An 11,865-nucleotide genomic window follows, 5' to 3' on the forward strand; every position below is an offset into this window, starting at 1 on the left:
TCTTGTAGATTTTCTATGGAAATCCAACTTTTCTTAAATGAGCCAAGACTCACCCAATTGAAAATCTTGTTCCTTTTTCCTGTGATCAGCATTTTGCCTATAGCTTGTACTCTTTCTAAATTCTCCTTTAAATGGTGATGAATTTCTTGCAGATATTCTGCATAATCTTCCACTTCAGCACTCCTCTTATCCAAAACCAGCTTACACTCCTCAACTTGGTGAACACTCTTGGATTGCATACACATACTATTTGGAAGGGGTTCTTCATGGTACTTCAATTTACTCAGTTGTTGTAAGCAAACTCAACCTGTGCAAGTACTAAATCCCACAGTTTCAGTTTACACCAATCAAGCATCTCAGCATGTTACCAAGGCTCAAACTCACAAATTCCATACTGCCTACCTTGTTTTGGGAATTGGGTTGAGTTGATTTACAACTGTTCGGAGAGTTGATTAATGACTATTTTGATAAACATGTGTTTGGAGAAAATTTAAGCATCATCTTTGATCATGGTGAATGTAGTTTGCTTCATTTTAAGTTCCGCTATGCTATATTTTACATCATTTGCATTGAATGTGGTTTCATGCTCCAATGATCTGGTTGTCATTATCTTAACCCCCTATCCTTAACTGTATCAACCTATCTCTTTCTTCGGAGTGTTAAATGGTGTAGGTTTGGACAAAAAGACTCTCTTGCATGGGGCCAGTTCAAATTTTCCTCATTAAGAATGTAGCATGGTTGTTCCTCCCATGACTTGCCTTATAAATGGGCTGTTCATATTGCCTTCTATGAAATACTTTTGTCATGACCAACATGGGCACCCTTAAGTTTGTTAAGCTAATTCTTGAGATAGATAGACTGAGAAATACGGGAATGCTCTGGATTAGACCTTCCATTTTGGCCAATTTTAAGGACAAATTGAATGCTAGCCTACAAATGCAGAGGTGAAGCAGAGTTTATACAGGTGCAAAGAATGTGATTCTGTGTGAAAGCTCAGGGAAGGGATTTGTAGAGGCTGAGGAAGATCCAATTCAAAGATTCAAAGACCAGCAGAAGAGGTTGTGATACATTGAAGGGAGAGATAGGTGATGCACTCCCAAACAGAGGAGCTTGCTTCTTTTTGCCACAATCTGGCCATGTACATCAATGGGCTAAGAATTATCTTGAGGGACAATTGTTTGGAAGTGTCGAACTTGTTCACTTTGCCAGCTTTAACCAAAAATGGTTTTATTCATGCTAAGAAGCAAACTTTTCTAGAGTCAGGTAGCCCAGTGGCATCTAGTAGAGGGACTAAGAGATCCGGCAGGCTAGCAGCAGCGGTGTCATGCCCCTGCCATGGAGACTTAGACAAACCAACCATAGCAGTATTTGTCATATTCTCATGTAGACAGCAGACAATGATTAGAAACATTAAACAATACATGTACATAAATATATATATCTTCAATACATAAATTATTTTTACCGCTTAAAATACGTTTTATCTTAACTAGTGAGAGTGATGAAAGGACGCGTCCATTCCCAAGCCACCTCTGAAATAGACGCCATGTTTCAAGGGGAATCGCGTGGTTTCAAAGAGGTATAAACCCGCACCCCAAGGAAACACGGGAGAGGAGGTGACAAGGAGAGAAGGGCAAGGAGAAGCGTCCAACGGGTAACTTCGTTACTCAGCAATAATATTTATTTCAGTTTTCATTATTTATGATGCCTAGACAACCATGAGGACTGCCATGGGAATGCATCAGTCAGCAGACGATGTGAAAGGGCTAGTCGCTGGTTCTTCCCAGCGATGAAGAACCAGCGCCTAGTAAGCATCCCTCCCCATCGCCAGCAGGCTGGTATGTCCCCAGGCCAATCCGCTTAAATGTCGAAATGATGAAGTATGTCTCTGTGCAAGTTGTATTAAATCTGCTTTCATTCCTCATATAACAGTAATGAATACAATTTAACTAGTGGCCCAGATTAATTGCTAAATCGGTTCCATGCCTAAAAATGTCTTGCCAAATGAACTAAGAACATCTGTAATGTACAAAAGGGTAAAATGAACTTAATCTTCACACTAGATAGGTAACCTGCAATATCAGGTTTAGTATGCTGCATTAAAATACACTTTAGTGACAGACAGAAGAATAAAAAAATAATTCATTCATTCTCAGACACAACTAATAAGTAAAGAAAAGGAATACTAATTAATGATAGTCATGTTTCTGCAACTAGGCACAAATATAATGAATTAATCCATACAAATTTATATATAATGGATAAATGTTAACCAAGTAATATAGTCATGAATCTATGTTTTCTGTAGGCATTTATTATCTTCATGACATCCTCTGTTTGTTAGTACATTCAAGATAATGAGTGCAAGCCAGGGGTATGTTGGGCCCATCCTCAAGTGGCCCTATTAGCCCTAAGAGACGGGATGGGTCTGGATGGGTAGCCCAGCTAACCTCGAAAGTCCTCAAAATCTAGAATGGGTCGTGTATGTATTTTGTGCTGCAATAATTATGCCACTGATCTAATATTACTGCTGAAATATATAAATGTTGCAGGAAACCGTAAATCCTTTTGTGGGCCTAAATCCAACCTTCGGTGGATAGATCAGGCCCTAATTATCAGGAAGGCGAGGCAGGTACAGCAAAGGTTCATTACAGTATTAATAACCTAAAACTGGGTGATGCTTTGCATATATTAGGGCCAACCTAGGGCAGTAATGTAAGACAGATTGCAGCTTAGGCAATAAATAGAGTAGGGCCTACTTGAACAAGGGCTACATATTTAGGGCTGACCCACTTGTTATGTTCACCCCTCTTAAGGAATGATGAATTAGAAACAAAATTAAATAAACCAAACTTGCCATGGGCCGACCTCATAAAGATGAGCGCCCACCTTGGTGAAGGGAAATAAAAAAGAAATAAAATGCTATCCTGGCTGACCTGTAGGAGGAGTTGCATCCCTTGGGTTAAGGAGTGTATTTACATGTATATAAGAGAGATCATTTGGAGTTATTTCAGGGACAAGATCACGGAATATTATTCCGATTCAGAACAGAATTAGGAGCAGAACTCATTAAATACAGTCTCCACCCAATCCAATAAGTAGTGAACGATACAGAAATAAATACTTAAAAGTTAAAACAGCATTGAAGAAGAGAAGATAAAAAGGCATTCGATCAAGAAATATACTTGCAACCTACACTTAATTAAAATGGGCAGCAGAGTTACATATATATTTGGGCAAAAACTAGGGCATTTACAAAAAGAGACATTACAAGTGGTATCAGAGCATGATTCTGCCAGCCTAAGGGACAAAAAGAAATTGATGAAACTTCCTCAAAGGGCTTTGAGAGCTCTAGAGTGGGAAAAGAAGAAAAATGCCACAAGCAATAACCACAACCAAGACCACACGAGGAGTGAACAAATGGAACATGAATTTAGGGCCTCCATGGAGCAAACAGCCCAAGCCCTGCAAACCATAAATACCATCATAAGTACTCTTAGATCCAGCCCAGAAAATGGGAGAGATGTCACCCCTAGCCAATCCAAAAGTGACAATAGAACTACACTAGGGTCAACCCCAACTCGACCTCCCTTCTTAACTAGGGAAGGGCCGTCAAGGGAAGGGGAGATTAATACACCCATTCTTGATTTAAATGAACTTGCCCAAGCATATGCAAGGCTTGACCCTGAAGTCAAGAGGAGCATTCCATTCATGATGTATTGTGAGGCGGAGGCAAGAAGGAATCATAGAAAGGAGAAAATTCAAACTAATCAAGATTTACAACACAGAGCAGGAAAATTGACCATCCCAAACTTTGACAGGAAAAGAAAAATCATGGCTCGTGCATGGATCCTAAAACTAGAAACCTACTCAACCCTAAGCACCATGTTATAAGAAGATGCCATTACATTTGCCATATTGCATCTAGAAGGGGTCACTCATGATTGGTGGCACCATGGCTTAATCACCCAAAACCATTGAAGCATAAAGACCTACAATGCCTTCAAGAAAGAGCTCATTAAGAGGTTTGAACAAAAACATCCCAAAGGTACTTTAAAGAGTTAACAAAAATAAGGCAAGAAGGAACCCCTAAAGATTGTGTGACAGAGTTCCAAAGACTAGCAATTATGGTTCCTGGAATATCCAAGGAAAGGCTCACATATCTATTTATAGAAGGGTTATCAAGTACAATCCATGGCCTTGTAATGAACAAAAACATCCCAAAGGTACTTTAAAGAATTAACAAAAATAAGGCAAGAAGGAACCCCTGAAGATTGTGTGACAGAGTTCCAAAGACTAGCAATTATGGTTCCTGGAATATCCAAGGAAAGGCTCACATATCTATTTATAGAAGGGTTATCAAGTACAATCCATGGCCTTGTAAGCACCTTCAACTCAACCACACTCCAAGAGGCAATCCTAAAAGCCACACAGCTAAATGCTGCCCAAACAAGGGAAAAGGGATACTTTAAACACACAATATCAAAAGACAAAACCTTCTATGATAAAGAAGGGCATAAGAGAACCTTTCTCTCTAGATATGACGTGATGACTTAAGAAGCAAGAACTTATGCTTCTAATGCAAAGGAGAATAGAGGCTTGGGCATATTTGTGAGCAAGACAAGGGTAGAGAGAAAAAGGTGTGCCATAAATGCAAAGATGAATGGAGACGTGAACATGTTTGTAATCTAAAAGATCTCAAAAAGAAAAACTTGTGTTTCAAATGTAAAGAAAAATGGGAACCAGGGCATATATGTGGGAAAAGAAGCCAAGCCCATAATATAGAAGCAATATCCAATGGAGAAAGAAGAAAAGGGGAAGAAAAAAACCCAAACAAGAAAATAAGGCACGATGAAGGAGATCTTAAAATCAACCAATCAAAGGAAAAATGGACAATAAACAAATGGAGCTTTGTGGAGGAACAAATCTAGTGGCTATGACACCCTTGCATCCTCAAGATCTAGAAACAAATCATCCAGCCAATCTCCACAATTAAAATTGTAACATGTCAAATTTAAACTTCTACCCCAAGGGATAGAACTAGTCATAGTTAGACATTCCTGCCACTTGTGAGATGTGAGGCAAATGGCCATGACTTGGATGTTGCATGCTCTCAAGCTTAGTTGGATTGGGCAATTTACTGACGCCCTTTCGAGTTTCCTACTGAACTAAGCCATGATTGGTTATAGTATAATTAGCTAGTCATAATGTTTATCATTATCTTCTTATTCACTAAATGCTCATTATTTCTTAAAACATTAATGATAAATAGAGCATGTTATTGCTGGAATTGTTGTTTCCTTGCATAAACAGGTTGATCCCAAATCCTAATGTGTTGAAGTACTAGGGTAAATCTATGGATGCATTCTAGTCAATAAGAAGGGATCTAACAATATGTGCCTTTGTGTGTATGCTCCGTGTTTACATATATCCTTATGCATGCTTCGTGTTTTTATGTGTAAGCTCCGTGTTTGGCTCATACCTAATGTATTTCCAGAATGTCTACTCCATTAATATCTATGATTACTATAAGCATATTCCTATCATCATAAGATTCCTATTTTTTAGAATAAGAAAAGCGAACCAAAAGGGAATTATTGAGACGCCCCACCTGGGAGTAGAGACAAAACATATCTCAATTCAAAATTGCAAGTTGAGTTAATATCAGAGTTGCGCAGCAGAAGCTAATCACATCCCATGAAGCATCTAGAGACGACAAATCTCCAAGGGATAGGATTGGGATAAAGTTGACATTGCTTGAGGACAAGCAATTTTGGAAAGGGCAGACTGTCATGCCCCTACCGTGGAGACTTAGACAAACAAACCATAGCAGCATTAATAATCTAAAACTAGGCGATACTTTGCATATATTAGGACCGACCTAGGGAAGTAATGTAAGACAGATCATAGCTTAGGCAATAAATAGAGTAGGGTTGACTTAAGGGCTACATATTTTAGGCCAACCCCCTTGTTATGTTCGCCCCTCTTAGGGAATGATGAATTTGAAATAAAATTAAATAAACCAAAGTTGTCTTGGACCAACCTTATCAAGATGAGCGCCCAACTTGGTGAAGGGAAATAAAAATAAAATAAAATCCTATCCTGGCCAACCTGTATGAGGGGTTGCATCCCTTGGATTAATGGGTGCATTTACATGTATATAAGAGAGATCATTTGGAGTTATTTCTGGGAGTAGATCACAGAATATTATTCCAATTTAGAACAGAATTAGGAGCAGAACTCATTAAATACAGTCTGCACTCAATCCAATCAGCAGCAAACAATACAGAAACAAATACTTAAAACAGCATCGAAGAAGTAAAGATAAAAAGGCATTCGATCAAGGAATATACTTGCAGCCTACAATAAAATTAAACTGGGCAGCAAATTTACATATATAACTGGGCAAAAACTAGGGCATTTACAAAAAGGGACATTACAAGGGGTGTTACAACAGTGTAATGTCCCCTTTTTAGCAGTCAAGAGGCGAGTTGTCGTTAGCCCGTTTTACCATGGTCCTGAGGGCTAACCGGGACTTTGCAGGGATCGGTGATGGTTTTGGCCTAGGCAAATTCAGTTTCGGGCCAATCGGAGTTGTTTTGATAGGGTTTCCTGGAACTTACTATTTATAGTAAGTCAATTTGGGCAGAGTGTTGGGAAATTTTGGAGCAATTTTGGTTAACTTCATTTTGGTGCATTTAATTATTCTCCTGGATTGCATTTTAAATGGGGGAATTATTTATTCAGTCAAAAATAAAAAGTTTCTAAAGTTAAATTTAATTATTTAACTTAAGGGGTTATTTAATGCTGAAGCTAATGTTAAAAAAGAAATTATTAAAAGTACCCCTTCTTTGTGGAGACACAAGGGGATAATAATATTTTATTCTATTTTACATTTATCCCACATTCGTGATGCATTGGGATTGGAGCCAAAATGAAGTAATAAATGAAGGCATTGAATGCTGGAAACTCATCTTGGAAATTGTGTTCTTGGAATTCATGAAACTGAATTTCTGGAGAAAATCTGGAAATATTTGGCTTTTGGGGATGAACACCCTCATCAGCAACATTTCCCACATTTGTGAAAGATCAAATCTGAGAGATAAGTTCTTAATGGAAGATTGATTTGATTCATTTGGAGCAATGAACAGTGGTATTCTCAGCAAGGTGAGTTCGATAGTCATCATTTGTTTACTTTGCACCTTCATTCTAGTGCCTAGAAGCCATTGGTGAAAGGTTTCGAACCCAGCAGCATTTGTTTACTGGGCGTAACTAAGTACATTCAGCTGTATAGCCCAAGTTAGCTACGGCATTACCTGCGACTGAGAATCCAGTAATCCAACGCAGTTAAGTTTGGCAGTGTGCAGGTAGCAGTGGATGGTAGTGGGGACGTGGTCTGCATTCCAAGTGACCAGGCAGTCATCATAGAAGCTGCAGCATTGGAGGAGAAATGTTTTGATGTATACTCTTAACCAGTCGTGTCTATGGGCCTGAGCGAACTTCCAGCACTTGTGAATGGTGTCCGTGACAAACAGAAAGGGTTGGGCGACTTGTGGGTGTTCCCACATCTTCAGCCTGGGTGTGGATGGTTGTGGCCACTGAACTGGCAATGGGAATCAAGCAATGAAGCGGACTGGGCCTTGGTTTTTGGACGTGGGAGCAGTTTAGTGTTGTAGACGTTGTATGTCAAGATAAGTTCACAGTCAGCTGCTGGACTACATTTCTTTCAGTTTTGTAAACAGGTTCATCTTGCCTTACACATTGGAATTAAGAATAAACAAATTTGGAGCTATTAAGCTGAAGACAGTAGTAATATTATTTTCGTACTGTGTAATTTTGGAGATGATAACAATATATACTCAAATAGTTTGAAATGTTGTTGTGCTTAAGTTAATTTTGTTGAGCTTGCTGCTATTATTCATTCACTCTAAATTGGAAGAATGCTATAAACCTCAAAAAACGCACTAGGTGACAACTAAACAATTAAACAATTCTTTGAAAAGAAATTCAGTCCACAGGGCATTGCACAACAACTGTTTGTCAAAATTCTTCAGGGGTGATTGGAAAGTTTTTTGTGGTCATTAGAGTCAGCCTATTACAAACAGCTCCTGCAGATCCAGGTCAATCTCATTTTTGCAGATAGTTTGGTCATGGAAGCAATTTTCGGTTGTTTGTATGCATCCCAAGGTGGTCAAATGTTGTGGTAAAGTAGATTTTTGTCTTTAGTAGGGTTGATTCCTGTTGAAACAAGATTTTTGTATTGGTAGTTAGTAGCCTCCACAGCTTTTTCTTAGATTCTAGATTATCCAGTTTTTTGTTTGTGAACATTTATATATTTTACAGGTAAGGGCCCAAATAGAACCCTCAACTTACTGATAAAAAATGAAAAGAAAAAATGTTTTTAAATTTTAATTATGAACGTTTTAGCACATTTCTAATTACTTCTAATTGCACGATCAATAAACTTTTGTGTGCACTTGAATCAAAATAACTTTTAAAAAATAAAGAGAGGAGAAAACAATAACTGACCTACAAATCTGGAAGCTTTCAAGCATGAAAATACTTGGAGGTTCTCCATTTTTAGACTCCATGACAGCAACTCTTCCAAGGCGCCATCTCTCGCCTTCCTCCCACATTGGCCTCAATTCCCTCCATTTCCCACTGCTGGCACCAAAAATCTCCCCACCTCTGTAATACTCATCTACTGGCAAAACCCCACTGACAGTCTTTGAAATACCATACCCTCCCATAACCCAAAAATCATCATCCACCACAAATCCTACACAGCCTGATCGAGCACTGGGCATCTCTTCTTCAAAAATCCACCTATCCTTCTCAATATCATACCTGATAAAGGGAAAATTTCCCATAACTAAGAGCATGATCAACACAATAATATAAATCAATGAAAACAAAATACACATTTGCATTTGTAGGACTCTAATCATAAAATATCTCAAAGAACGGATTTCATTTGTAACTTCTTCACACAATACTCAAGTTACACCCATACATATGTCTACCAAACAATTAATTTTTCCATCTCTTAGTTGAATAAGGTGCATTCCTTTTCTATGGGCAGGAACTAAAGAAAGGTGTTACAACAACTATTCTTTTGCTGAGGGTAGTCCCACGTAACTAATGCACAAAATGAAAAAGCAAATGATAGAATATTTCTTTTAACAAAATTTTCCAGGAAGGGAATTGCAAGCAATGGGTAGCGATGGGAAGCTAGAACATGGCAGTGCCACTTTGTTTCAGGAAAATTTTGTGCCAGATGGCAGGTATAAGGAGTTAAGACATATTTACATATATTAATCCTCTCCCAGAAATTAACTAACATCTGTTTATACTTTATACAAATTCAAAAGCAAATGATGGGGAAGGAAAATGTAGTGATAGCAGGTTAGAGCATGGCAGTGCCACTTCATTTCAGGAAATTTTTGATAAGGAGTTAAGATATATTAATATATGTTAATCTTCTCTCAAATATTAACTTTTGTTTATTCAAACTCTGAGAATGTTATACCAGAATAGAACGTAAAATATTCTACCGGGCCATTTTACAGAGAAATGCCCCCAGACTTTGTCAGCAGCATCCACTGAGTAATACGAGAATGCCCCCTCCATGGAAGAATTAGGTAATATTACCAGCATTTTTCCAGAGTGTCTCCAATCCGTCAACTTCATTATAATTCAGTGTTTAAAGTCAAACTAACATCTGTGCATTGTCATTTAAGGTAAGTAACTTATATTTTTAACCTTTATATAGAAATGCATCATATACAACTGTTAATTTTGTACATGCATTAAGTTATAATGGTTACCAAGACATACGAAATCACAGTTAGGCATGTATTGATTATATAATGCTCCTGCAGTACCTTTCTGCTGACGAAATCCTGCTTCCCCCAGCACTGAATTGTGCATGGCGTGACCCTCCACCAGCCACCAGAATTGTGTTCTTGTTATAAACCCCACAGGCAAAACTTCCCCTAGCATTTATCATGCTAGACCGCCGTTCCCAATGGCAGCGCACCAGGTCATAGCGGTACACTGCCTGGGAAGCTACTGGCCGATCCATGGGAAAGCTCCGGGCATCAAAGAGGGAACCACCAATGATATATAGGTAACTGCCCACTGCCACAGACACGAAATTTGTGAGTCCATACCTGCATACAATGACAGAATTATGTTACTCGGGTATAGAATAATGTTTTCTTCTATTAAAATTTCAAAATTCATAAAGCTATAGGGGATTTAAGGCTTCTACTATCTATAATTGGGAAAAAGACTTTTGAAAAAATCTATGATACATATCATTCAAATGACACAACATGATCGTAAGGAGACAGAGGTGTCACCTAAGCTGATCCAAAACATCGCTTATTTATTAAATGCCTCGTAAGTATTTTCCAGAATTCTTTCTTTTATTTATAGATTAATGCTTTCTTTAATATCGTGAATTATAATTCTGAGGGTTCAACAAGGTTACAGAACAATGATTTCTCTTTATCGTAAACGGAAACCTAGTCAAGTGATGATCTTAATTTTTCTTGTACAATGAAAAGAGTTTCACAAGAATCACATAATTCACTACTTCTCTCACTTCACGCCTTAAAATCATATGCCTGATGGTATTAGGAAAGAAAAGTTTCTGTGGTCTGTAACAACGAATATTTTAACAATGTTTCTTGGCTTCCGCACTTGCCGAGTTTCTTCTTCCAATCCTTGAACTCAACTAATTGTGCAATCTTAATGTCTTAATTTCCTCATCCTAATAATTAATTATGAAGTTTGATGCGAAACCATGATACAAACAAAATACACAGCTTCTTCCAAAAGCTTTTGACATATAAGACCCTCAAATTCATAAACATATAAAAAATTCTCCAACTAACAATGTTTTGGTTTGATGCAAATTGTAATAGAAACTATGGAAGGTGATACCTGTAAGGATCGCATGGCATGGGCGGAATGAGCCTCCAAGCACCGGTCTGCGGATCGAAAATCTCGCCCGGTGTTAGAGACGGGTCGTCCCTGAAGAGGCACAGGAATTCCTCGAGTTTGCCCCATTTCTGGCGCAGATCGAAGAGAAACTGCGAATAGAAAGTAGCTCTCCAGGCCTTGGAGACGGACTTTAAAAGGCCGTGCAGTGGCAACGGCACGCAGGCTAAACAGAGGCAGGCCAAGTCATTCGGAAGGCCCGGGATTATGGTATATTCGGCGAGAATTTTTTCACAAGAACCCGCCCCCAAAAGCATTGTTAAATCGAAAAATTCTTGTTATGTTCTAGAGATTCTTTTCTTCTGCTTTCAGCTGTTCTTGTGCCACAGACTGGAGCTTGACGGCATCATTTACATGCTACTTTATTGCAACACAAATTACTGGTAATTGTTGGCGAAGAGGAAAGTCGGGGGTTCGATTCCCCGGAAGCTTATCTTACCAAAGACACTTGGAGGTGGTGTGTTGGGTTTGTCTGGCCTTTCATTTTACCTGAATTTTGACTGCGCTGTGTGCGTTGCGACGTACGGGACCCATTTAACTTGCGGAGTGGGTTTTCCTTCACTTAAAATGATTGAAGTTCCCAACGAAATAGCCCAAAGCTTAAACTAGTCTAGAATTAACAAAATGTCAACACATGAGCATAATTAGTATAGGTATGTTAAATATATTTATTGTGAGGTTTAATAATTTTATTTTGTTGGTTCAGTTTGTGGTTGAGTGCACGAGAGGCGGTTAGTCCTTTGTTATGAATCTCGAGAGGAGCGTTGTCCATTTTGCCAACAATCTCCCCCTCGGTGTTAGTAGTACTGGTATGCTTCCCCTATGTAGATTGTTAAGAGTTTTGGGCTGGTTTCATGT

General features: G+C 38.6%; 1 protein-coding gene across 1 annotated transcript in view; it reads right to left on the bottom strand.

Moving 5' to 3' along the window:
• Positions 1 to 11,587, bottom strand: part of LOC131061908 (F-box/kelch-repeat protein OR23) — a 76,010-nt gene extending 64,423 nt beyond the window's left edge. The window contains exons 1-3 of the mRNA XM_057995756.2: positions 10,951 to 11,587; positions 9,885 to 10,172; positions 8,530 to 8,847 (exon numbers count right to left, since the gene is read on the bottom strand). Coding sequence (XP_057851739.1) covers positions 8,530 to 8,847; positions 9,885 to 10,172; positions 10,951 to 11,264 — 920 coding nt within the window. The 5' untranslated portion in view covers positions 11,265 to 11,587. The remainder of the gene's footprint in view (positions 1 to 8,529; positions 8,848 to 9,884; positions 10,173 to 10,950) is intronic.
• Between the last annotated feature and the right edge of the window lie 278 nt (positions 11,588 to 11,865).

This window comes from Cryptomeria japonica, chromosome 9 (assembly GCF_030272615.1).
Source record: "Cryptomeria japonica chromosome 9, Sugi_1.0, whole genome shotgun sequence".
Lineage (NCBI taxonomy): Eukaryota > Viridiplantae > Streptophyta > Pinopsida > Cupressales > Cupressaceae > Cryptomeria > Cryptomeria japonica.